Source organism: Lepidochelys kempii, chromosome 3, assembly GCF_965140265.1.
Source record: "Lepidochelys kempii isolate rLepKem1 chromosome 3, rLepKem1.hap2, whole genome shotgun sequence".
NCBI classification, from domain to species: domain Eukaryota; kingdom Metazoa; phylum Chordata; order Testudines; family Cheloniidae; genus Lepidochelys; species Lepidochelys kempii.
This window is the reverse complement of record NC_133258.1, coordinates 147,714,081-147,736,883: the sequence shown is the minus strand read 5'-3', so window position 1 is coordinate 147,736,883 and position 22,803 is coordinate 147,714,081. Positions and strand designations below refer to the sequence as shown.

At 47.4% G+C, this 22,803-nt stretch overlaps 1 protein-coding gene across 1 annotated transcript; it reads right to left on the bottom strand.

The window, feature by feature from the left end:
- Window positions 1-365: 365 nt before the first annotated feature.
- On the bottom strand, window positions 366-22,349 carry RSPH9 (radial spoke head component 9). Its single transcript, XM_073338479.1, has 5 exons — window positions 22,034-22,349; window positions 20,815-20,977; window positions 19,772-19,901; window positions 18,637-18,783; window positions 366-632 (listed from the first exon to the last, which is right to left on the bottom strand). The coding sequence occupies exons 1-5, from the start codon at window positions 22,258-22,260 to the stop codon at window positions 472-474; spliced, it is 828 nt and encodes a 275-aa protein (XP_073194580.1). The 5' UTR covers window positions 22,261-22,349; the 3' UTR covers window positions 366-471.
- Between the last annotated feature and the right edge of the window lie 454 nt (window positions 22,350-22,803).

The window sequence follows — 22,803 nt, the reverse complement described above, 5'->3', positions numbered from 1 at the left end:
ACTGACTCTTGTACAGTTGGGTCTTTCACTTCTGCCAGCAGTGAGCAGGGTGGACCTCTACTTTTAACAAAAGAGACCCCCTTCTCTCCTCAACACCCACACCGAGCACAAGGTGGAGTGTGGAGCCCTGAGTGTAGGCAAGACCTAGAATGCAGCAGCTTTTCCTTCTGATACTGAGACAGAAGCCTTATTTTCTATTTATGTTCACATGCTACAATCAACCTTCGCTCACGCTGCCTAGGAATAAGATCTGGCACACAATGCCTGAGCACTCAAACGGGGCCTAGGTTTAAGAATACACACAGTGAGGCATTAGGGAAATCCTCAGGACTCTTTTTGGGGCACAGAAAACTGCTGACAGGTGCAAGGATTTCACACAGGTTTATTAGAACAAACAATAACTGCAAATCCCCAAGTATAAAATCTAAATGTGACACCTCTTCCCTTGAATTCTCAGCTTGGGTGGGCAATTCACAGCATGAAGGGCAGGTCTATGTTCTTCTCACCTGTGCCAAGGTAGATATAGCCATATTGTTTAGTCATGGGGGTGTGGTAGAATGTCAGTCCTGGCCACAGCAAGCTCCTCAGAACCACCAGGCTGCCTCCCCTCTCCAGCTGGATGCTCCAGGATCCTACATAACAACAATGTGGCTGCTGAGAGTCAGCACAAATGCAAGACACCCTTCCTGCAGTGATATGTGCTAAGATCAAGGAGTGATCCCAATGGGTTGCTGCCTGGCTAGCACAGGGAGGTGAATTAAATGGTACACAAGGCTGAGCTAGCACAGCGGGGACTCTGCTACCTTATGGGTGTTGGGGATATCAAAGGATCTGCCATACCAGGAGGACAAAGAATTCTGAACCCTTCCACACCACTCACCCTAGCACTCCAGGCTGCCTTTCTATTTCCAGGCACTCCCCTCTAGTTTCACTCAGCATTTTCCCACAGCTATGGTGTGATGAGAGGTACCGGTGTGTGATCTGAGCCTAAGAGTCAGCAGATTCTGTTATTGGCTCTATTTGCTAAGGGAGGCAGCAGATATTCTAACGTGGGGCTCTGTAGCCTGCTTGGTCTGTGTACCCACTGACCCAAAAAAAAAAAAAAAAAATGGTTAATGCAGAGTTAAGGTTGCATGCTGGTATTTTGTGTCCTTCCAGAATGTAAAGTTCTGAAAACCAGGAAATACAGAGGTAAGGTACACAGCTATGCAACTTTAAACCCATAACATGCACCTCTGTAGCAGCCCTCCCAATACTTACCTCCCCCATGACCTGAGCACCTCAACCCCTCTCCCCTCCCCTCCCACTCATTCCCATTTTCCTCTTCTGTTTCTGCAGCCTCCCCTCCCTCCCTTCCTCCCCAAACATTCACCTGTCATTTATTTTCTTTTCAAAAATAATTTGAATGCCTTCTGAGTTTTCTGCTGTATGCAGATTACATTTCCCCAAACTAAAAAAAAAAACCTTTGACAGAGGCAGATTGTAGCAATGCCTATTCCTCCTCCCCCTCCACCCCTCCCCCCAGATTTCTGGCAAGTGTCAGATTTGAATTTACAGTGCCTCAGTGTTGTTCAAGTTTGATGTCCCCTTGAGTCACACAGGTCTGATGAGCTACGGCGGGCTAGCAACTGTCTTGGGCTGTCTGTCTTCAAAGTGTAATCTGTTTGGCTCACGAGTGTTAAGTATGTGCGTATCTAGATGCCAAACTCTCTTTCAAATACTGTTTTCAGTTGTGTTCCTGCAAAGGGCTTAGTGGGTGCCTTGCACTAGTCGGGGTAAACGATGAGTGATTGACACCATTTTGGCCATGATCACAGGCATGGTTTGATCCTATGTCTGCACACAAAAAAGTTGGTAGACTCTGTCAACTTTAAAAATAGCGTCTTCTTTTTTCTCTCCAGTGGGCTATTTCTTGAGAACCTCTTACACAACTGACCCCAAATTTGGATAACTGACTCTACCCCTCGTCTCCATGAAGCACATCAGATTTCAAGGCAATCCAGCTGAGTCGACCTTTAAACAGAAAGCAGTTCTCAACCTTAACTAAAGCAGCAATGGCATTCTGCTATTATTATATGGTACCTGAGCTAGCTATATAGCTGATCTCAGGAGGCTAACTTGGAGTGGAGTACTAAGCCCTGGAGCAATTTGCTCTGCTCATCTCAATCCTTGGATCCAAGCTTCTAGCAGCCTTGGGAACAGGAATCCGCAACTGGTCAGGAGCTAGACTCTTTTCCCAGAATGCTGCATGAAGACAGAGAAAAGATTTCCAGCTCCAAGATGGAAGATTTGCCCTGTTGTAGGTCCTGAGTGAGAGGAAAGAAGAGAAAAGTGAAAGGCAGGGACACTTTTCAGAGCTGCCTCCAAGCGCTGAGTGATTTATAGAAAAGGTTAATTTTCCTGAGCCTTTCTTGGCTCCACCTTTAGAGTGGGGATTAGTTTCAGTGTTAATTGTGCTTTGGCTTTGCTGAGAAGGTTAGGAGCCAGTGTGAAAATGCAGTTTCTCCTGGAAGTGAGAAGCTCTGAGCTGCTATTTGTTTTATACTTGACAGGACATTCTGGAAACAACCCACCAGAGAGGAGGTGGCAGGAGTGTTAACTAGGATTCAGCGCTAGGGGCCAGGAAGTGCCTGGAGAAGAAAACATGGGTTGCGACACCAAATCTGCAATGGCTAGAGCAGAGATGGGCAAACTACGGCCCATGGGACTGTACTGCCTGGCCCTTGAGCTCCCGGCTGGGGAGGCTAGCCCCTGGCCCCTCCCCTGCTGTTCCTCCTTCCCTGCAGCCTCAGTTTGCCGTGCCACCAGCATCCCAGGGGGAAGTCAGGGTACAGGGGGCAGTTGGATAGGTGTGGGAGTCCCAGGGGGCCTGTCAGGGGGTGGGGGTGTGGATAGGGGTCGGGGCAGCCAGGGGACAGGGAGCAGAGGGGGTTAGATAGGGGGTAGGGTCCCAGGGGGGCAGTTAGGGGTGGGGGATCCTGGGAGGGGGCGGTCAGGGGACAAGGAGTAGGGGGGGTTGGATGGGTCAGGGGTTCTGAGCGGGGCAGTCGGGGCAGGAAGTGGGAGGGGGCAGGGTCAAGCTGTTTGGGGAGGTACAGCCTTCCCTACCTAGCCCTCCATAGAGTTTCGGAACCCCGATGTGGCCCTCAGGCCAAAGAGTTTGCCCACCGCTGGGCTAGAGAGAGGTAAAATGCATGGGGAGAAGGGCTACTGGTAAATCTCCCCGATCCAAACAAGAAGCAGCTATAAAGCATCAGGCCCAAATCAGAAAGACAGCAGCTGGAACTGTCAGGCTCCTACTGGCCCATAGGTCAGCTAGACTGAGAGTCTTATCAATTTTTGCTGCTTCCAGAACAAGCAAAAAGCCCCAGTCTGTACCTAATGGGTGGCTTGGTTCACTTCTTTCTGCTAGATCCCTGAGGGCTGTGATGGGCAGCTTACAGGACTCAGTCTTGTTATTTCATGTCTGTGTGGCCACTGAAAGAATTGAGATGCTGTACTCTTCCATCTCACCACTGTGCAGCTGATCCCCCCACTTTGCCTACGCCTTGACAAATGCAGACAATGCAGTGCTCCTAATGATTCAGACCCCTGTGAAATGCGGCTCAGGACAAAAAGTAGATGACTCGAGATCAAGCCTAACGAGACAGAGGAGATGTTGGTTGGTGGGAGGATGCATTTCCTGGAACTATGGTCTCACCATCCACTAAAGTTATCTCTTCACCCATGCACAAAGTGGTGAGCAGGCTTACCATTGTTATGTATTTTAAATGCCAGAATAGCTGTGGCCAGAAATGCTTTCTTTCATCTTCTGATGGCCAGACAGCTGTAGCCATTCCACCCTTATACAGCCCAAGCCAGTGCATTATGCATCTATCTCCTCCCGACTGGATTTCTGCAATGCTCTCTACTTGGGACTGATGCTAAAGGCCCATTCAGAAACTGAAACTGGTCAACTGTGTGGCTGTCTGCCTTTTGAGGAGATGACATCAAAACAGAGCTCTGCGCTCTACCCTACCTGCTAATCAAATTTCAGATCATATTGACGTCTTTGTCCTTAGCTTTAAGTGGATTTGGGGCTCTGCTATCTTAGAGCCTGACTTTCCATAGCCCACTGTGTGAGATGCACTCAAAAAAGGATGCTTCCGGTGAGAGAGAGCAGGTTTGAACTCAGAAAGCACGGGGCTGGAGTGTTCTCCGTGGAGGATTTGTAACTATGGAGCTCTCATTCACCAGAGAGCAGGCTGAGCTCACATCTCACCATCTTGATACAACAGTGCAAAACCCACCTTTTCATGCAGGAGTTTTCCAAATAAGCGTGTCATAGATCACCCTAAGCCTGCTCTTTTAGAAGTCAATCACCAGCATCTGAGCACGATCAGAGAGCAGTCGAATGGGAAGAATATCCCTTTCTTTCCCCTTTGAGAGAAGGTATTACAACAGCTCCCAAGAATTAAGAAAATTAAATGCTTCATTCACACCATGCTGGGGTCCTTCCTAGTGCTGTGAACCGAACCTCCACTGAGGTCACATCTGGGAGGAAGGCTGGTCTTGTGTTAAAGTATAAGATGAAGAAAGAGGTAGAACTCCTAGGTTCTATTCCTGCCACTGACTCAGCACGAGCCTATGTGAGTTATTCCACTCAGTACTTCATTCAGTTTCCTTCTCTGTAAAATAGAGCTAAAGCCTACCTCATGGGAAGATTGAGGTTTAATTCATTAGTCTGATAAGTGCTTTTATCAGGTTCTCAGATGGAGGGTACTAGGGAAATACAAAAATCATTTGTACTGCAGGGGAAATGTAAATAGAATTAATAGTAAGAATTAATAGTAAGAAGTGGCTTTTACCAGCATTAAGTACTACTGTTTGTAAGCCCCAGTTCTGTGTCAGATGTGGCCTGTGCTGTAACTAAACCTCACCTGGGGTTGACTCCACAGTTTGGTAGTAACTAGGCAGTGGTTCCCCAAGAAGCAGGGGCCTGGAGAATCACTGAGCTTGTGGCAGAAGCTTCCCACAATAATGCTGCTTAGTTTAAGTTTCTGTTCTTTAAAATGAAGGGGGGAAAAAAGGACAATTTACATTTTAAGTTGCATCCGCCAAAGGTAAATAAGTCAAGCGCTGTCTGTGTGCTGAAACTATTGCCTGTCGCAGCTCCAGAAGGGAAGGGAGGGCGCTGCTGTGTGGGAGGAAAGAGCATGGGAAAAATATCCTCTGGATGAAGATCTGGAGCTTCCTATTCCCTCTTTGGAGCAGACTACAGCCTCCGCCCCTCCAAACACAGGCAGGAATGTTGAGGAGTTCCTTACATCTTTCCAAACAATAAAATGTTTTGAAGCTCAACCAACCAGTGTTAAACCACTGCCTCTTTTATGGCCCTTTGAGAGCTGCCAGGATACCTGGGCTGCATTTCAAAAGTCAACCTCCCTCTCAGCTTCTTACTTTCCGATCACAGATAGAAATCCCTGTCTCATCCTCCGTGTCTGTCTCAGCTCTGGGCTGAACCTTGTTCACAGAGCAACAGGGAGTATGCAAGGGTAACTGTAGTGGGAGAGGCTTTTTAAACAATGCTGTTTGCAGAAGAGCTTCCCCCAGTGTATGGGCCACTTTCAAGCTAACCTCCAATTGCACAGCTACTTTGGAAGTGGTTCAGTGCTCCTCATTTGGGGGTGATGCTGAGAAAAGGCAGCTTTATACGGAACGCGACTCTGATACAGAGGCGTCATGTCCTAAAAGGTCCCTACAGGGTAATAGAAGTGACAGCACCAGCTCCTCTTAAAAGGAGGAAAGGTCCTATGGCTAGAGAGGGAACAGCATGGCTGCATTCACCACTAACATCATACATAAGACGACCTTACACCACTGCAATTCTGCCACTTCTGGGGGAAAAACTGAGGACATGGTCAACAACACAAATGTTAATATCCATACACATGACAGCATGGCCAGGTTCCCTTTCTAAAGCAACCGCACATCCTTCATAGCCACAAGCATTTAGCTCTGATAGTGCATCACCCACACCTACATCACCCTTAGCTTCCACTTCTACTAGTGACAAAAAACCTACACTGGGGAGAGTTTCACACTCCTACTTCACTGTCGCTAACTGCAAAGGAGTGGGCCATAAGGAAAGGAAAGGGCTCCCCACTCTAGCTCTTGGTGGAATTCTATGCCCACGAGCATTCTCACATTGCACACTAGCTTTGTAGAGCAAATCCTTACTACTCCCTGTGGGGCTTAGCCCCATCATGCCACTCACCGGCTGCAAGCTGAATCTCTCCCACTTGCCCAACGTGCCACCTGCATCCCACATGTTCAGCTATAGTCAAACATTTAAAATTCCCTGTTTGAATTTCTTAATAAAAACTAAACTAAAACACAGCCTGGCCAGAGGTTCAATGGTATTAAAAAACCCACCAGAGGCAGGAAAGCGGAGCCTACAAAGAGTAGAATGTTACCAAAAAGGGTTCTTGCCTATTCCTAATGCCTGCAACATCCCTGTTACCTAAATGCAATTACACCCAAAAGTTCTAGGGGAAAAGTTTTAACTTCACGGCCTTCTCTCTACATTTTTCTCTCCTATTGTGAACTATTTTTTATTACAAAAGATAAAGCATTTCAGTTAAAAACAAGGTATCTGCTTTCTTATGGCAAGGAGGAGCCCCTGCTTCCCAGAATCACATTGCTCAGGTGCCTGTGAGATTCACACCCAGCCCAGCTAGACCTACTGGTCTAACACCATCTGATCTTCAGGAAGGGGCTAAAATTCCCCCACTAGCTGAATTTCTGCCAAAGAGAAGGATGCAGACTTTGCACAGAAAGGCTCAGGAACAGGGATCTGGAATGGAGCCTTGCACTGGGAAACAGCAGAACTAAAGCTGAGGGGGTAGGATGTTTACAATACCAGTCTCTTCCTAGCTGCTGTGATTTTGATTACTACAACCCGTCACTTCATCGTGGGCCCTGTATGGTGGGTTTAGGAATCTCTTAGAGTTGCAAAGCACCCTCCTCCTCAAGTGCAGGCTTCCGTTGGATTCCGTCACACTCCATATTTCTTGCTCAGCTGGTCGCTGTGGAAACGTTTTTGGAGCGTGCCAGAAGTCACGTAGCATCTACCTGGGGAGCCCCTGCATTAATCCGTCACCTTCGTGGATTCCTGTGATCCCATTGGTTACAGGCAAGAAAAAGAAGGAGTCTCTCACCCCTCCTTGCTCTGAATGAAAGACGCTTCCTCTAAATCTTGCTGCTGGTTTTCAGGCTCAATTCAGCTTCTTTTAAGCTTTTGTTACTGAACAAATGTGACGTTTTTGAAAGAAAGATTAACAGTTCGATGAAAAGGCTCAATGGGCAGCTTTGTTTCAGCCTTAGGATCCTTCTTCCCCTCAGAATTTTCGGTCACTGTCTCTTTCTTAACCAACGGAGAATATTTGTCTGACTCAGAGGAGATTATGGCTGCCTTGTAAGTCTCTACCTCACTTGATCAAAAAGTGTTGGCCACTGTTAGGATGTAGTTATGACACGTAGGGGATGGATTAGGGGCAAATGTTGGAAATTATCCTACAGTAAGGGACTGTGTGTTGGCTTCTGTGTTAGCACACACGAGCACAAACTGTGATCCAGACTCAGTGCACTCGCTGCATATCCCATTCACAGCTCTGTGGAAAAACCCGTAGGATGGGAAGAGTTACACAGAGGCAGCCACTCACACAGCTCCCAACTCATCCAGTTAGCAGGACTAGAAGAGGAGCTCAGGAGTTCCCCCCCCCCCCCCCCCGATCCCAACTCGCACACCCAGACTATTCCCTCCCCTTCCTAGTAGGAATAGAGGTCATGGGTCAGAATCTGGGAGTTTTCATGCTAACAGACTCTGCATTAACTTTAGTGGAAATTTCCCTGTAGGTTTGCCATTTTCACAGGGAATTGTGTCACAAGGTGACGTCCCTAAACTTCTCCACTCTCCAGGCAGCCACATATCCCGTAAACCCTCAAAGCCCCAACCCACATGATGTTTGTATAGAAGCGTTTCTAGGGTATGAAGGGACAGGTCAGTGTCATGTTGACTCCCCTTCTTCCACAAGTTCTATAGCCAAAGAAGTAGGATTTCTGTTCCTTCCATCCCTTCTGCATCGTGCCCCAGAGGGGGAAGATATGTCCCATTGCTTCCAGATTATTTTTGCACGATAAATCTTCAGCTATTCTTCCGTAATCTGTGGCATTAACAGTCACCTATGATGGGAACTGCGGGGAAGTCAAACTAATGAACGATAATTCCATAGGTCAGGGATGGGAAGAGAGAATTTAACTGTGCACGAGCAGTCTGCGGGGCATGCAGCACAGCTCTGCTACCCTGAGCGGCCATTAAAATAATAAATAGCTAGGAGACAATATAAATGCAGCTGACGTCAATGCCAACCTGGGAGCAGGCACAGTGTGCCACATCTCATGTGAAGCCACATCAGATGCAGATTGTTCCTCGCAAAAGCTGTCTTGGTTAAGCTTTCTCTAACGTCCAGTAACACTGTTACTGCCCTAGCGCTTCACCTTCATATAATGTCTCATCATTCCCCAGAATAAGGTTTATTCCGCTACTGATTTATGTGGCAATAAACCAGAACACATGGTTCTATCTAAGAGGCTATTCCTGCATTTCCTGTCAGGTCAACAAAAAAGGCATTAGCAAAAGTGGAATGAACAAGAGACCAGGAACCAAAATGGAGACTGAGTGGGGATTTTTTTTTTTTTTTTTTTTTTTTTTGAGGAAGAAAGAACTTTAAATACAATCCCTGGAAAGTTGCTGCAAAGACTCTTTGTCTCTGGCTTCGTCATCGCCTTGTAGCAATTGGGACGGTGAAAGCCTCCACCACAGCCCAAAGGTTGATGGACAATCCTGCTCCAGTATAAACTCAGCCAAGGCCTTTGGCTAAACAAGCCCCCTGAAGTGATGTAGAGTTGGGACCCAAAGATAGTAAATACACTGCTTTATGCATAGAACCCAAGCCCAAGGAAAACAGACATCATTCCAGAAATCAGAGCAGACTGTGGACAGCAAGTCCAAAACTGTAATGCTAGCTGCCTCTGGAGTTCTCCTGCTGCTCTGCCACATGAGGGATTCCAGTCCAGTCCGGAACTCCTCAGCTGGCAGTGCCCAGCTCCAGGAAGAGGGAACATCTTGTGTCACTCTTGAGCAGCTCCCTTGGGAGTGGCACTGACAAGTCTGAAGTGACTCCAGACTCCTCTCCACTTGGCAAGAAGGATGGGTAGGGCTGATGTGGAGCCTTTGAAGGGGAAAATTATGGAGGAACTGAACATATGCATGCTCTCACTCACATGTGCACACTTGTACACTAGTGCAAAATCCCAACAGCCCTTCTTGGAAGTTGTCTAATCTGAAGGGGGACAGATAAAGCTCTTCTCTGACAGGTCAATATATCAGACGCAGTCTGGTCTCTCTGTCCTCATCTTCTTCACAAAAAGTCTGAAGCTCTCTTCAATACTAGACTTGCTCATTTTACTTTTTGATAAAAGAAAAGGAGTACTTGTGGCACCTCAGAGACTAACAAATTTATTTGAGCATAAGCTTTCGTGAGCTAGCTGTAGCTCACAAAAGCTTATGCTCAAGTAAATTTGTTAGTCTCTAAGGTACCACAAGTACTCCTTTTCTTTTTGCAGATATAGCTAACACGACTGCTACTCTGAAACCTTACTTTTCAATGGTTTCCTTTTATAATGTACTCAGCACTGATACTGATGCCATACTGTCCCCTGCTGGAAGACGTGAGGTATAGCAGTTTACCCCATGTATGCTTGATTTTTGTTAAACAGAGGAAACAGAGGAAACCAGGTACAGTACAGCCAGTACAGGTACAGTAGTGCCTTGGTCAAGTCCTGTAACCCACTGCTCCGGCTGTTTGGGTCTGATTCCCAGCTCTGGAGGCTCCCAAAAGTTCTGGGCACACTCATCAGCTGTACTGACCAATGTCGTCATGTTATTGCTTGTTTACCAAAATTAGGGTGTACAGATGTCCCGATTTTATAGGGACAGTCCCGATTTTGGGGGCTTTTTCTTATGTAGATGTACCCCCCACCCCCATCCTGATTTTTTACACTTGCTATCTGGTCACCCTAACCAAAATAGCCTTCTAACTGGCAAGTATCCCCATGGGCTGCACTATCTCAGGCTGTCAGACATAGTCTCCAAGGATCGCCCTTCTGTTCTGGGGATAAGGATGGCTATGGGCCGCATTGGAGAACTTGGGCCATACTTTGGCCACTCCTGCTTTAAAGCATCCTTTTCTTTCTAGCACTGCCCCCTCATTCATTATGGGCCTTTTAGTTTGGATTTCAGTGAAGCAGCTTGAAAAGCCTTGTCCCTGTGTGGCTCTTGGCAGGCTGAAAAGTAAAGTGCTCTCACTCAGCTTTCACAGAGCTAGGGTGGTGCTGCTTATTGTTAAGCAATGAAAGGGGTGGGCTCAGGTCACATCTGTGAAACGTTAGCAGAGAAGGGAGGCTGGGTGAAAGTAGGTGGCCAGCACAGCATAGCACTTTCCTGGATTTTGCAAGGCCACTGGGGAGATAGGCAGCCATTTGTCTTAGAGCCCCGATAACAGGCTGTCTTGCACTCTGCAGGCTAGCTGGGGGCCGTAAATGCCTCAGCAGACACAGACTCTTTGAATGGCTGGAGATGGAGGCTGATAGGGATTAATCACCCCAGGGGGGCCTTTGAAAGGGAGTTAATTAGCTGTGTTAATGCCTGGAGATAAAGCAGGTTCATGTCTCTTGGCTCTGTCACTCCCAGCACCTGGGGCTTTCCAGGCCGCCATGAAACCACCACCAAAATGATGTTATGAGCGTGGCCGAAGCAAACGCACAGAGAGGCTCTATCTCCTGCTCAAGAATGCAGTTCCTCCGTGTGCAAAGCCCATTAAATTCTGGCTTTCAGTGTGCAGATAAAGTGTGTGCAAGCCAAGTTCAGAGGCAATTACATCCCTGATTTCACCAGGCTATTGTCAGGAGAGTTTAAGGATAGGGTAACGCACAAGCATGGGGCCAAGTGGTGGTCACAAACCACTTCATATGCAGTGCTGCATCAGGAATACTATGGGGCAGCAACACTTCCTTGTGAAGCGGTGGTGCCTGGGGACGAGTAGCTGCCAGCTCCCCCAACACTTACTTTGGAAAGGAGCTAGAAGAGTTTCTGTTTATGTGGATTCCATTAAGTAATCTCCTTCTCCCCATCCCCCTGGTGAATCTTGAAATAGAAAGAGGCCAAGGAGCCCCATCTTGGTCCATCCTGCCTATATAGAGCCAGCAGGGTGCCTCCTCAAAAACCACTCTCTAATATAATGTTCTGCAGTTAAACCACAGGGAGTCTTATCTCAGTTCATCCCCCCATGTGCTGAGACAGCAGTGGCTAGGCCCGATGGGTGCTTCCCCACACCCCACATTCAATGCCCATGATCCGTCTTTGGCCATCTCTTCCCCATGCGGTTGGTAGTGGCAGCTTTGTGCCCTACTGCTGCTGGCATTGCTGCCTTGCTGCGCTGTGTGTGCTGCAGTGTGAGAGGCACTGCGACTCATTGGCGCACACACTCCACAGCAAACAGAAAGCTCAGCACAGAGCCAGCAGTTGGGCGGAGCAGGACACACAGCCCCTGCCACACTGATCGCTTGGGCAGGAGGAGGTGATCAGAGACAACCTGAGCCCAAGATGTTTGGGTTGTTTTCAGACAAGACCTGACACAAACCCAACACTTGTAGTTGGATCATGTTGGGTTTAGGTCAGGTTGCAAGGAACTGCATCTCAACTGGGTCCCCTTTCACTCTCACCAAGAGACTAGTCAAGTGTCACTGATTCTTTTCCCCACACTCCTCCATCTTTAGCAGACTGCATTTTGTGCAAGGAAAGCCAGACTACACCGTCTCTACAAGTCTTTCACTGCATTTACCGCTTCCTGTTGCTGAACTCCAGCGAAGGGATATGGAGCTGAACACCCTTATTTGCCCCACTGGTTTTTGTCACAGCCTTTTTTGATGTCCATTAACTTCACAGCTCTTCTCTAGCTGATCCAGTGATCAGTAGCAAATTCTTAGTGTCAACTTACTTCCTTGGGGTTGAGCCATAAAATAACTGTATTCCTCATCCCCAGGATCTCCTGTTTCACTTCCTCCTAAGCCTTCTTTGCACATCAGATACTCATGCCCCTTCCTGTCCTCTCCAATCACTTGTGTACACAGTCTCTGTCCATCAGTAGTTAGCCCCCATTAATTTTCAGTTCTCAGTCATGCCTATGAAGTTGAAATCTGCTCACATATTTCTCCTTTCCTCGTTGTGACTATTAGTTCATATCTGTACAGTATTAGGTCAACTGAAAGTTCGATAGATATGTTAAGAATTATCATCATTCTCTTTCCAAACTTCTTTCCTTTGCCTCCTGCTATGTGAAAAACTGTTTCAGCACTAGTTTCTGAAATGCTGGTACCCAGGATACCCAAACTTTGCCCAACGTTGACGTCTTGCCAGAATCTCAAAGGCTACACCTAACATGCATAAAATCGAGCAAATTTTCTGCTTAGACTGGACCAGACAACCTTATCCTTTAATACAGAGAACCTTATCCTTTAATGCAGCAAAAATTACAGGTCCCAGCATGCAATGCTCCAGCAGCATAGCCATTTGGATCTAAATGGAGAATTGCATGATCAGATACTATGGTGGCCAGAGCTGTCCCTTGGGTATGGCGAATCGGGGCGACCACCCCAGGCCCCGTGCTTTGGGGGGCCCTGAGGACGGGGAGGTGAGGCAGAAGGTGGGTGGGCGAGCAGGGTGAGCAGACAAATGGGGAGGCGAGTGGCTGGCAGGCAGGTGGGTGGGAGGGGCGAGGAGGAGCCCCCCTACCAGAACCTCCCCCTCCCCCCAGCGCCTCCTGCCTGCCGGTGGGCCCTGCAGATCAGCGCCTCCCCCGCCCTCCCAGCACCTACTGCCTGCTGCAGATCCAATGTTTCGCGGCATCAGGAGGCGCTGGCGGGAGGAGCGAGGACACAGAGCGCGCGGTGCAAGGAGCAGAACTGGGTGGGGAAGAGGTGGGGTGGAGCAGAGTGGGGGTGGGAAGAAGCGGGGTGGGGCTTTGGGGGAAGGGGTGGAGTGGGGGCAGGGCCTGGGCGGAGCCAGGGGGACCACCCCCTGGCAGATTAGAAACTCAGTCCCTATGTCACAGGCCCCGCAACCCCCTAGGGACGGCCATGATGGTGGTTATCAGCATCATCACCACCACATGCTCAGAAATCATGAAAGAGGCCTCCAAAATTCAAGAGGTTCATTTAAATATTGTAAGATTTAAAAAAATAATACATATGGGGGCTTGTTATTTGCTTTCTGGTTTTTGAGACTGTAGGGTTCACATTTTCATACTTTTCTTTATGATCATTAATGCCAGAAATTACTTTTTTTTTTAAAAAGCGAGATGAGATTCTCACACGATCACTTTCCTCTAACAGGTGGGGGCTTTGAGAAAAGCATCAAATATCATGAGACTCACAATACAGTCATGAGAATTAGCATCGCTGGCTAAGCTATGGAAATATACATATAACTAGACAGATAGATAATACAGCATGCTGGGACTTGTAGTCTCCTTAGGTATCACCTTTATACTAAAGATAAGGGCAGCAAGGGACCCCATTATAGAACTCTGCTTGCTGCACCCCTGCAATTGGTTCCCTGCTCTTACCACTGTGTGTTTTATTAATCTGGTGTTAGCTGCTTTTCCTTCCACCTCCTAGACTTCATATAGAAACCTCACTCTGCCTCCAACTTTCCAGTCTCCCATATCTGTCTAGCTTCTTTCCCACTACAGCGATTCTCAAACATTTTATAAATGAAATCCATTTGGAAGCCATCATAAATTCTCAGCATTCAATGAAAAATAAGACTGCTCCAATTACACTTGTTACTTGCCTGCTTTTAGACATGGAAACTCATACTTTAAGCAGCTCTTGCAGTTTTTAGGGTCAATGCAGGCTGGGGGTACTACTCATACAGCTCCCACTCAGCTGATCCACTTTTCAACGTACCTGACTGAGGCAGAGCAGGAAGCCAAGTACCACATAGCATGTACCTTATTCTGATCAGATGGCTTCAAATGGAATAAAGAAGACCAATCTGAAGCTCTAGAAAATAAACTAGTGGCATGAGAGCTGCATGAGCACCTGCCAGAGAAACAAAGAGGAACCAAACATGGAAACCTGACTAATTAGCTAACACAGGTTTTGTTCCATCTTGGGAGGGGAAAGGCCTGGTCTGCAATAAAGTGGAGGGTAGGCAGAGCAAGGATGGAGTTTTATTTAGTTTCAAATCAAGGGAAAGAGGGTAACCTTAACCCCAATCACAGTTTTTAATGCAACAAAAATACATTTTGAGGTTACCCACCTCTGAGCTTTGACAATCTCTGCTCAAGAGAGACCCTGCCCTGGAAAGGCAGGGATGCTTCAGGTTGGGAGGGTTGGCTGAGCAGTGTGGAAGGAGTCCAGGACAGGAATGGCCATAGTTGCTGTAGGTCAGGACTGAGGTGCATTGGCAGAGCTGAGTGGAGAAGGAGAACCCCAGACTGGAACAGCAGGGGTTGCAGCCAAGATTGAAGGACTTTGGTAGATTTGCGCAGAGGAAACTTGCATAGCATCTACCTGCACTATGCCTGGCTCTGCCCTGTGCTATCTGTCCCCTCATTTTAATAAGCACCCATTCCAAGTTTTAAATAGAGTGAAAAAACTCTGCAAACTGCATGCTCATCCAGGGCATGAGCTGGTCTCTTTAACTTTCAAAGCTCCTATTTGGGACTGGTCTGCATGCTGTGGGAAGCAATTAGAGAGGCTGCATGCCTTGTTGACCCTGTCAGCAACATTTGCCTTGTTCCCATATCCTGATGGGCTCATCCTATAAGAATCATCTCTATAGTCTAAGCAGTGGCAGGGGAATGTGACTGGATTTATACAGGCAACATAAGATGGATTTGTGCAGGAACCACACAAAGTCCTACAATGGCCAACTCTTCTGTTAGGAAGTGCACAGCTGCACCTGGGCTGGAGCTGCCTTTGAGAATCACCTCCACTAAAGGCATTTAGATTTGCAACAACAGCCTTCCCAGAAGAGACAGCAACAACTCACATTTACAGTAACCTCAGGTAGCTACAGTTAACTAAATGTGTTATTTGCCTCTCCCCTCTTTGACCCCCACATTCTAGCCCAGGGCTGGCTAAAATGCAGCCTGTGGTCAAATGTAGCTACCAGAGCTCTACAAAGCAGCCACCTTCATGTCTAACACAGAGGTGTGACCAACAAATGGCCTAGTCCTGAAGAACCAGAAGAGGAGTTGCATGGTGGGACCTGTAGTCTCTTCAGGCTGCCATTGCATATTACAGATGAAGATAGCTGCAATCAGCTATGTTATGCAAATTAGCCCTCAGGCTCTCAGCCAACCGCCACTGCCCTTGCTGCCTCTGTTCTAGTGGAGCATGGAAGGCTCTACGGATGCACAGCCTCCTGCATTGGCTCTATAGTTTCAGTTCTAGAATGAGTAAAGTTCTGTTCAGCTTTGCCTTGGGCCTGTTTGCAGTTATACTGTATTGGATTTCTTGGCCTTCACAGAACAACTACAGGCCTGACCCCTGGATACATTTTAAAGCAGTGCCCCAGATTTAAGCTCTCTCTCCTTCAGTCAGTTCCTGGTTTGACCTCAATCCTCACAAACTCTGCTGTTGATAGAGATGATGAGCTGAATTGCATGCGAGCGTCTTTGTTACCTCTGCAGAGGGTGTTCTCTCCTGAACTGGTGGCAACAACACATATCAGTGAAGCAATAGGCAAGTCATGAAGATTGGGTTCTCACAACTTGGAATGAGATACTCTGGAGTGCTGGTGAAAGGTACCAGCTTCATTGACAGCATTGACCTTGAAGGACCTGTGTTCACTGAACAGGGTCAGCAACAGCAGTGCAAGAGAGGTGTGATATAATGGTGTGAACACTGTACTGGGAATCTGAATTATAATCCCCACATTAACATTAAGGAACTCCAAATGGTGCACTAGGGAAGAAAGTAGCATATCATATAAACCATTACGTTAAAATCTAACTGTTTCACCATCAGGTTACAAACTTGTACCCTGGGATTCAGAAAGAGCTGGAACATGAACCCCAGAAGAGAAGGGTCTATAAGAGAAACCCAGACAGAACCTGAACTACAGCACAGTATTGCTGCTACAACACTAGGATAAGATTAACACCTTTCTTCAGATTTCAGAGTGGTAGCCGTGTTAGTCTGTATCAGCAAAAACAACGAGGAGTCCTTGTCGCACAAGGACTCCTCATTACCTTTCTTCAGAGGCATCTAGGAGCCAAGCTTTGTAAACATGAAGCAATACAGCTCAATGAAGAATGGATGTAGGAGAGAACTAGGTGGGATAGCTCAGTGGTTTGAGCATTGGCCTGCTAAACCCAGGGTTGTGAGTTCAATCCTTGAGGGGGCCATTTAGGGATCTGGGCCAAAAATTGGGGATTGGTCCTGCTTTGAGCAGGGGGTTAGACTAGATGACCTCCTGAGGTCCCTTCCAACCCTGACCTTCTGTGAAGAGGAAATAGATATGTAAGTAAAAACCTGAGACAAATGGGCAAATATAGCAGTACAGCCAATGCCAGGCCATTTAAGATGTCTTGAAACTCAACATTAAGAGGTATACTCTCTAGAGCCTCAGAAGAAGAGATTACTGTCCCCAGTGGGAAAGACACAGGGTGAGCAGGGATTACAGCCCTCGAGCATTGTTCAGGATGGTGATCCACAATATTCCTGATCTTTAATAAGAAGGTGCAACATATGGACACTACAGATCTCTACATACACTGTTCCTTTTTTTATTTGAGAGGATAGGCTTATCAAATCAATGGAGACCTATATGCAGAGACAGACATAGGGCTTCTCTACCCAGCACTGGCAAAGCGCACTAGAGGGGTCTGATTTGTAGGGTGCTCTAATGTGTTTCACTCTAACTGCCCCATGTAGACCCAGCTGGTGCACTCTGAAAGGTACCTAGTTTGCGTTGATGTAGTTCTGTTTCAAACAGGAGTACGTTAATGCAAACTACGTACTTTTTAGAACCAGCAGGTCAACACAAGGCAGTCACAGTGCACAGCACATTAGCGTACTTGACAGATCTCACCCCTCTGGTGTGCTTTGCTGGGCCATGTAGACAAGCCCTTGCAGTCTCTTCAGGCTGCACCTCTGGATCATGGCACAAGTAGCAGCACTCCCAATAAAGTTGAATGACAGTTTACTCCTGTTTACACTCACTCAGTACTTCCTGAAACTTACAGAATTTCAGCTGAAATGTCATCATTCTCTGCTCAAAAGTTACATTTTGACAGAGAAAGTCTGAGCACAAAATATATGTATTTGGGCAAAGTCTGGGAAACTATTTACATCCTTGGCACTTCTCAGCTCTGCCAGCCATGAAGGGAGGCTTACACAGATAGCTACTCTAGAAGGGAGATAAAATGGCAAGCCAAAATCCAGGCTTTTGGGGCAACAAGAGCTTTTGACATCAGGACAAGGAAATATCCCACACTGGAATCCTTGGCCCCAGCCAGAAGCATTTAGCAAGCCAGCAAAACACAGGCAGAAATAAAGAGTGAGAAACTGGAAGCAGTTAATGTTTTATAAGGATTACAGTGCATGTTAAATTGGTTAGTCTCTAAGGTGCCACCTAATACAGCAACAAGGAATGTATCTGCAGAGCATGTGGGACTTATAAAGATTCACTCTCCCTTTAAACTATGAACTAGATCCTGGCCAGAGTTTCAGAGACAGAAGATTATCATAAATCCAACCTGCTGGCATCTTTTTAGAGAAAGATTCTGCCAAATGAATCTTCTGGGGGACATTAAAGAAAACAAATAAAGACTGTCCACCAGACTGATGGGATCTGAACTACACCTACACTGTAATATACACATGCATGTAGTCCCTCTTTCTCCTTGTAGTTTGTTTTATCCTGCCAGTGTAACAGATTATTACACACTGCAGCATTTCTACTACAGTTTATCAAAGGAAAGTTTGAACCCAGCCTCTCAAAGATATGAGTTTAGAGTTAATGAGAGCCCATTTAGATAAGGAGAGCAATATAGGGTGGGATGGGAGGTGTGAAATACTTCAAACCCCATAAACTACCCTCTATCGCTAGCAGTGTTATCTGCCCCAGCAGGGCACCAGCTGCTACAGACCCCTTCCTAATCAGAAGAGAATGCAGAGCTCTAGCAGAGGAGAGTGCTGACATAGGGGTCAGGAGAAGTTACCTCTATTAAGGATGTGACAATCCTACTGCAGTTTATATTTAATCAGGAGAATCTTGGCACTGTAAATGTTTAAGATTTCTTGAGCGAGGGTCAAAACACAATATTCCTGTGTGCTGGACAGAGCTCCTTTGAAAATCAATGTGGCTCAACTGAGACCATTATTACAGATAAAAGGCTCCTTCTGAGCATGCCAGCTCCACAGAACTCCTGGGCCTAGTCCACTTCGGATCTGGAAGGCCACTAGGAGGTTATCCCTTTCCTTCCATCCTTTGACTCTAATCTCTTAAAAAAGTCTGTTTACCTGTTGGGATATCATGCTCCAGAGAGTCCAGGAAGTCAATGGATGGGTCCAGGTCAGCCTTTTGCAGGAGTGTTCTGTTCTTCAGGTTAACAGGCTCAGTGAAGTGGAAATAGGAATTTAACTTTTTTGCCTCAGTCAGAGACAGACCTGTAGTATGAACAGTTGGAGATCATTAGCACTATACCTGATCAAATACTCATTATATCAAGATCTCTCTGCTTGTTCATAATCCAGAGTGCACAGCAGAACCACAGCCTCTCTCCAGCTTTGTCCCATGGGCTCCAGAGAAAGATCAGAGACCTGCTGGAAATGGATGACCTCACAGTGTTGGGGGAGATTTTGCAGGCAATGCAAATTTCAGTCCCAGATAAGCAATGGGTGCTGAACAAGACAAATCTCTCTGTGAGCCCTGCAATCAGAGGGAGAATTCCTCTAGCCCTACAACTACCAAATGCTGCTAGACACTCCATGGACCATAGCATAAAGGCAGAGGTTCCCAAGATTGGTTCGCGGCTTGTTCAGGGTAAGCCCCTGGAGGACCACAAGGCGCTTTGTTTACCTGAGCGTCCGCAGGTACGGCCGCTCGCAGCTCCCAGTGGCCGCAGTTCGCTGTTCCTGGGCAATGGGAGCTGCGGGAAGCAGCACGGGCCGGACCACAGCTTCCCGCAGCTCCCATTGGCCAGGAACAGCGAACCATGGCCACTGGGAGCTCCGAGCAGCCGTACCTGCAGATGCTCAGGTAAACAAAGTGTCTCACGGTCTGCCAGGGGCTTACCCTGAACAAGCCACGAACCAAGTTTGGGAACCCCTGCATAAAGGAAACTCTATGCTCAGTAACTTTAGAGACTCAGAGACAAATCAAATCCATTGGTGATTTGGAGTCCTTCTCCTCCCATCTCTCAGAATTATGCACTCTGTATAAGTGATTTTGTTAACTCTGTTAACAGTTCCATAAGATGAACCAAAATGGATTCAGCAGTAGTGGATTCACTAGTCTCTGTTCACCAAGTCAACGGAGAGGAACAAGCCAGGAACCAGAATACCAGCTAAAAGGAGAAAGTAAACCTCTCTTACTGCTTTTGTATTCAAAGTACAGACATGCATCTGAATCCTGATATAGATTATGTGGATTTACCTTCAAAATTCCTGTTTTCATGGACAGGGCCAAGCGGGGTCTTCACAAATGCACCCCGTGGGATGATACCCACTGCCTTATCTATCTGATCTATCGTAGCTACAAGACGGATTTCCTCCTTGATCATGGGCTTTAAAGAAAAATAAACAAATATTAAATCACAGCTTTCATTGTTTCTTTTATTGGAAATAAACTCAGGGTGCATGTAGGAACCACAATACAGTCATCATCTTGAGTTTGATGTGATTATGAGAATGATCACACCTCACATATTCTTAGTGAAACAGTATAACATGGAACATTGTTAAGAGTAGACATGTCAAACCCACTGGGGCAGTAGCTATTATTCCTTCCCTCTGGATTAACCCAGACATAACTGAGATCCGAATTTGGCCATTTGATTATAAGCAATAGCAATTGTGTGTTCAGTTTCTATATAAAGTATCAGGCACAGTTATGAGACAAGATGCCAATGTTAAATAATGCTACATAAAAATATCTGAAATTAATCCAATTAATTCATATAAACAGAAAGAAGAAGTGAGGATGTTTCCAAGCCATTTATAACTCCAAAGTTGGCTGAAGTGGTCAATGAAAGTTGCTGCTGTTCCATAGAGACAGAAATCAGGGAAATGCATGTTCATCCCAATATGAACAGGGATTTCCTTAAAGGAGATGTGAGCTATGTTGAGCTCCTGTTGAGACTGAAATACTACTATCCCTCTTCTTCTAAGGCAACAGTACCCAATATTTTGGAGGCACCAGTTAGCACTGCCTGCTTCTCTGCAACTCCTCCCATTCAGTGGCACCCACTCAAACATGTATTGGTTATGAATGATGGGATCCTCGCAAGTGTAACACTTTGTACTCCCTTGATGATTAAAGCATTCACAGCTGGTTGGGAAGGGCAGCAGACTGGGAACCGGTATAGGTTTATTACCAGGAAGAAGTATCAATTTCAAGTTTGTTCAGTTCAAGCTGGGAACAACTGTGTCAGGGGACATCTTAGAAGACAGGTCTGGAAAATGGCCTGTTGTACTTACCCCACCTTCCTCCTCATATATTCTCTCATTCTCTTCCCCCTTCTTCTCAGTGGGATCATACTCATAAGATGGATCCCCCTGGAAACGGCCCTTTAGCCCTGCAGTCTGTGTGATCATTTCCTCAGTAGCTGGTGGCAGAAGACTCCACTCCACACAGTTCAAGCTGTCAGCCACACAAACACAACAAAGGGCAATGCTTATTGAAACACAGGGACCCTCCTTTTCAGATGTAATGCAGCCCACTGGGAACCTTGCAAGAACCATTGGAGAAACAGGTAACATGCAGAGAGACTCAATGGTGTGCATTGATAGAAACTGATTGCCTTCTTAAAGCAAGGATGGAAGCTGCTGTTCAATACTACATTGTACAGCCAGCATCACACAGACATTTTTAAAAGTCTTGTGGTTAAAGAACTAGGAGGTCTGGGTTCTATTCCGAGCTCTGCCACAGACTTCTCTGTGTGAACTTAAAGGTATGTCTACACTGCAATAAAAGACCCACCTAGGGTGACCAGATAGTAAGTGTAAAAAAATTGGGACGGGGGTGGGGGTAATAGGAGCCTATATAAGAAAAAGCCCCCAATATCAGGACTGTCCCTATAAAATTGGGACATCTGGTCACCCTAGACTCACCACAGCCCAAGTCCCGTGAGTCTAAGTTAACTGACCCAAGCCAGATATGGCTGTGCCATGGGTCTTTCATCACAGTGTAGACGTACTCTTAGGCAAGCTTCCATACTTTTCTGTGTCTCAGTTCCTTCTCTGTAAAATCCCCTTCCCATAGGGAAATTGTGCAGAGAAAACCATAAAGGATTTGTAGGGTGCTCAGATGTTATGGTGATGAGCACCATAAAACACCATAATAAAGTCTTGTCACAGTAAGAGGCAAAAACAGAAACCAGCTTGTCCCCGCCTGCAGCCCCTCTCAGCTGCAGAAGTAACTCTTCGGCCCAGGCTACCCCGCAACCCGTTGCTGTGTCCTGCATGGACAAATCCTGGAAAGAAGGTGCCCCTCCAGGGACTATATGGATAGTTCCTGGACAGTCTGCCCTCCCCCCTGTATGGACAGCTCCTGAGTCCAGCCTCCCATGTCCCCATCACCTGCATGGATAGTTCCTGAGCCCTGCCTGCCCTCCCAACACCTCTCTATGGGCTGTTCCCGGATCCAGCCTCCCCCCGACCTGTATGAACAGCTCCTGCCCCTCCCCCCCACACACACCTGTAGAGGCGGCTCCTGGGCCCGGCGCGGTCTCCCCCCAGCCCCTCGGCGATGTAATAGGGCCCGTGGATGCCTTGGATGCGGCCCCAGAACCGGACCTGCTCGAAGCGATAGTCCCGGCGCAGCAGCAGCAGCGAGGCCCGCAGCGCCGCCCGCTTCTCCGAGCTCAGCCCCGCGCCGCCCCCGGCCACCAGGTCCAGCGCGTAGGTCAGCGACTCGGCGTCCATGGCGGGGCTCCCGGGGGGCGGGTGGTGCCGGCTGCGCAGGAAGCCGCGTCCCGTTACCTGGCAACCGCCTCCATGGAAACGCGTCTCTCGAAGCGGGCGGAGTCGAGCCGTTGCTGCGGCTCGGAGGTCAGAGGGCACAGGGTGCTGGGGTCAGAGGTCACGGGCGGGCAGAATTTGAACTTCCCTTGTTAACTCTTTACTTCGGGACGGGGGTGGGGGAGGAGTTCTCAATTTTCGGTCAAAACTGAAAATTAATCAAATTCAGTCACATGGAAACAGTGCAGAGGCAGATGGTGGCACCATGGCAACAGCAAGACCCATGATGCCATGGCAACCACAACACCTATGATGACATGGCAACAGCAACACACATGGGACTAAAGGACACCTGAGCAATGGCAACACCAGATCAATTGCAGTCCCAGTTTCTCCCCAGCATAGCTGACCTGAAGAAACACATACAGGACATAATGTGGCTTCCCTCCTTCACCTGGGCCAGGGGCAGCCCCCTTAGAGCCTGTCCCACCCAATCCTGACACCCCT

Coding starts and splice junctions, on each gene's coding strand:
- RSPH9 (XM_073338479.1), bottom strand. CDS start 22,260: ATGGACGCCGAGTCGCTGACCTACGCGCTGGACCTGGTGGCCGGGGGC. Junction 19,902..20,814: donor TATATGAGGAGGAAGGTGGG/GTAAGTACAACA, acceptor TTTTCTTTAAAG/CCCATGATCAAGGAGGAAAT. Junction 18,784..19,771: donor TGAAAACAGGAATTTTGAAG/GTAAATCCACAT, acceptor TTCATACTACAG/GTCTGTCTCTGACTGAGGCA.